Raw genomic sequence first — 4,396 nt, 5'->3', positions numbered from 1 at the left:
TTTTTTTTAAATATTATAGAAATTCTACCACCAGAGGCATCTTCTGCACGGATTCAGGGAATTATTCACGTGCTTCATCAACTTGGTTAATTACTGTACACTCAATTGGTGGTGTCTTCACATTCATCCTTACATAATTTTCATTGCTTCCCTTATAATTAATTAATAATTCGATTAATAGTACCAAGTAGTATTTGTTTACAATTTAAATATGATCTGTGTATGTACTCCTACCTATTTGTTCAATTATTTACACCATGGAATTATTTTAACAATGTGTCATTTCAATTAATTGCTAATTCACTTAATAACTATATATGAACTTAATTACACAAAATTAAGTGACATATATCTGTAGCTAACATCGTATCTTTCGGGGTACCATAAAACTTTAAAAGGACAACAATAGTCATGCCTTGGTGGGAAGCACTAGCTAGGAAGCCACAACCTTTGAATTTCAAAGTTTAGAAAAAAAAAATGCACAATTTCCTCGGGAATTAATTCTCCCCACTCTTGGTGGGATGTCACACAGAAATAATATTCCACACAGCATAAAATATACGTTGTGCCGCAGGAAGGTCATTGAAGGGCTTGAAATGGGTCGTAATTAATAAATTAAACTTGTTTGGAATATCAAAAAGTATAAATGAATAATATATATATATATATATATATATATATATAGAAAATGTTAACCCATGCTCTTAATTAAGTAAAACATTGATTAAGAAACTAAAAGAAAAAAAAATCTTATGATACATAAAATTATATATGTTATTTGTGATTTTTTTATATTCTCTTATGATTTTTTTTTCAATTTTTTAACTAATTTTCTAAAAATACTTATTAGTAAAACCCTATATAATTACTTGAAAGTATTCAAAAAGATTCATTACAAGAAAAATGTACAGAACTAATACAAATGCAACTGGAAAAAAATAATAAATCAATAAAACAAACCCACTAATTATATAACAAAAGAAAGATGTACATGAACATGATCGAATCCTTCTCCTTGGTCTACGAAATATAAACCGAACTTTAACAAGACCCTGGATAATCTAATCGATCAATCATAAATCTATACAGTATACGGGTATCCCACCAGAACTTTTTCCATGTCTAATATATAACATATATCTGTATATATGACTGCCTAAAATCAGAAAATATATGGTATGTTGTAGTAACTATAGAAAAAACCATAAACCAACAAATTAACTTGCTTTAATCTCTCTCTTCATGCATCAGGTTTTTCAGTTATTCTTCAGTAATCATCCCACAGGCATTCCAAATCTGAGAGGGTAGTAGCAACTGATGAAGGACCTTCAAAATTATCCTCGTACAATGCCTTGTTCCTTCCCATGTTATTGTCTTGCTTTGAAACCACCGAGGAAGTGTCATTGCTGAGGCACGTGTCTTGAGAGGCACTGACCACGGGCTGTTTCTTAGTACTGTCAATGGAGAATTGCTCCATCTTGCACTGTTTTCCTTGGTGCGTATGATTATAACAATCTTGGAACATGTTGAAGGGTACTGAGGTTGAATTTTGGGTTCGAATTTGAGGCTGAGAAAGAAGGATATTATTATTGCTTGTGCTAATTCCCATTGGGTTATTAGTTGTAGTGAAATCCACTTGACTGGTGGAGGCATAGTTGTTGATGGGAATCTCATATATTTTGTGTTCTTCTGGCTTCATCATAAGCATTTGCTGATTGTTGTTGTTGTTGAAGTTGGGAAGATAGTAGCCACTTGATGATGGTAGTTTAGCTGATGAAGATGAAGGTGTGTTATTAGTACCCTTGAAATCATTGTCAATGTGCTTGTTTGAGGTTTGGTCAAAGAGAGGATCCACGAGAGGTGGGAGAGAAGAGAAATCAAATAATAGATCTTCTCCATTACTTGAGTTCATTCTCAGAAGGCCAGGGTTAATTATTGGGAGTACCCTTTTGTTAACATCTGTAGTAGTAGTGCTGCTCTTGTGGAAAACCTTGCACACAACCCATTCATCCTGAAATAATGAATCACCCCCCAAGAAAAAAATTAAAAAACGGAAAAAGGTAACTGTTATTAGAATCTTAACAATTGAAACTAAATAAAGCAAAAGGTAGGATATTAGAGGACCACCCCCATGAAAGAAAAAGCTCTCAAAACAACACAAAAGGCACTTTTCTAAAAAGTGATGATTAATTTAAAAGCCAGGGAGATTGATGAGAAAGAAAAAAAAAATCCATGATTATTAATTAAATCTCAACCTTTTTTCAGCTTCCTCAAAATCCATAGAAAAAATGTCATAAAAAAATCAAAAGAGAGAGAAAGTGAGGTAGTTAATTAGTAATTAGTATTTAATTACCTTTGCAGCCTTGGGAAGGTTGTAACATGCGAATTTGCCATCCAATCTGAATTCATGCATAACCCAATTTGTCTTCTCACCCTTTGGAGCTCTTCCTCTATAGAAAACAAGGGTCTTCTTCATGCCAACAAGGTTGTTCTTCCCTTTGAAAATCTCTTTATCTTTGCCAGTGGCCTTCCAATACCCAGATTGGGTTGCTCTATTGGTTCGCATGCCTGTTGGGTACTTCCTATCCCTTTGGCAAAAGAAGTACCAATCTTTCTCCCCCATCTTTGCTTTCTCTACACACACATACCCATAAAAAATAACAAATTCAGATCAATGAATAATAATTAACCACTCGCAAGGTGACAATGAAAGATGATTAATGGTAATTAACAAATAATTAATTAACAACAATACCAATTATCATCAAATTGAGATAAAAACAAAAACAAAAGTCAAAATAAAAAGAAAATGATCAAAGTACTTACTGGGCAAATCCCAAGGCTCACACTTGTTGAAATCAGCTTCTCCAATAGCAGTTGCACTGAAGGCTCTATTGAGGACTTTCTCTGTGAGGTAACAAGTGATGATCTCTTCATCTGTGGGGTGGAACCTGAAACCTGGAGGTAAATCCAAAGGCTGATCATGATCATGATCATAATCTCCTTTGTTAACCACAACCGGCTCTTCCATCATCAGATAATTGATTGATTAATCCTTAAGCAAACGACAAAACAAAACAAACTTAACTTGTTCTACAAGAAGCAGATATGTGTGTGTGTGTGTGTATGGGTCTTATATCTTATGAGAATGTGAAAGAGAGAAGAAGAAGGTTCAGAGAAAGAGAAGGGAATAGGGATACATAGCTAGGTAGAAGAAGAAAGTAAAAAGAAGAAAAGATGGTGTCATTAAATAGAGGAGCGTCTAACCACAGCTCACACACATACATACACGCTGTAAGATCCGTGGTGTGGAAGGCACTTATTGAGGAAGCCTGCAAATATTGCTTTCTTTCTCTTTCTTTTTCTTTATTTTCAAATACGTGTATTTGATTCGTATGTCCTATTTGTCTCTTCTTTTTTTTTCCTTTTACTTTTTTTATATGCTTTATTTTACGTTCTACTGCACATTTTAATTAATCTTACTAAAATGCTTATTTTTAATCTCTATATATTATTGGCTTTAATTCATCAAATAATGATATAGTAATAAATAAATTATTTACACGTGACATTATTTTTATTTTTTGGTAGACTAATTTGATTATAATTGTTTTACTTCCTATAAAAAATTGAATTTTTATCCTACAACACCTAGTTTGATCTTCGGCTTAATAGTAGATTGAAATCTGCTTACTTAGAGATATATCTATAAAAACAAATAAATATTGATGTATTTATAAGAACTAAAATAAATGTATATAATATATAAAGTCAAAAGGATTCATTTGATTTGTTAAAATTATGATACAAGAGAGAATAGAAATACAAGTTATATTATAATTTTTTATCTTATACATCATTTAACAAATAATAAATAACATAAGTAAAATAATTTAAAATTTACTAAAATACCTAATATTAATTATATTAATATAATTGATATCAAATTTAATGAGTTTATTAAAATTTTAAAAAATAGAATAAAAAATCCAATGTTTTTTAAATGATTACGTTAGTTATTTAGTATTTTTTTCGATTATTAGTGATATATAAATAGGGATATATATATCATTAATAAACTAGATTTGCCTCGATTATTAATAAAGTAAATAGATTTATCATTTCTTGAAATATGTAAAATCATAGTATTACAACGTATATTACATTTTATTCTCAAGATTTGATGAGTAACAAAAATTAAAGATTTTATCATATTTTTATTTATTTGACGTGTCCTGTCTTCTAAATTTTTTCAAATTAAACGTGAAAAAAAATATTATTTTACCCACGAATGAAATAAACCCAAATTAAAACAATAAAGTATTATATTTACAGAAATATAAAACATTTTTTCTAACGGCAAGTCACGTTAATAAAACTAATTAAAAAAATGTTT

At 30.4% G+C, this 4,396-nt stretch overlaps 1 protein-coding gene across 1 annotated transcript; it reads right to left on the bottom strand.

Annotated features, from left to right (window-relative positions):
- Positions 1-939: 939 nt before the first annotated feature.
- On the bottom strand, positions 940-3,325 carry LOC114389191 (NAC domain-containing protein 87-like). The gene is made up of 3 exons (XM_028349810.1): positions 2,827-3,325; positions 2,354-2,634; positions 940-2,011 (listed from the first exon to the last, which is right to left on the bottom strand). Exons 1-3 carry the CDS (start codon positions 3,032-3,034, stop codon positions 1,268-1,270), a joined length of 1,233 nt encoding a protein of 410 aa, XP_028205611.1. The 5' UTR covers positions 3,035-3,325; the 3' UTR covers positions 940-1,267.
- Between the last annotated feature and the right edge of the window lie 1,071 nt (positions 3,326-4,396).

This window comes from Glycine soja, chromosome 16, assembly GCF_004193775.1.
Source record: "Glycine soja cultivar W05 chromosome 16, ASM419377v2, whole genome shotgun sequence".
Taxonomy (NCBI): Eukaryota; Viridiplantae; Streptophyta; class Magnoliopsida; order Fabales; family Fabaceae; genus Glycine; species Glycine soja.
Note: the sequence above shows the minus strand (reverse complement) of the source record. Positions and strands in the feature narration are given on the sequence as shown.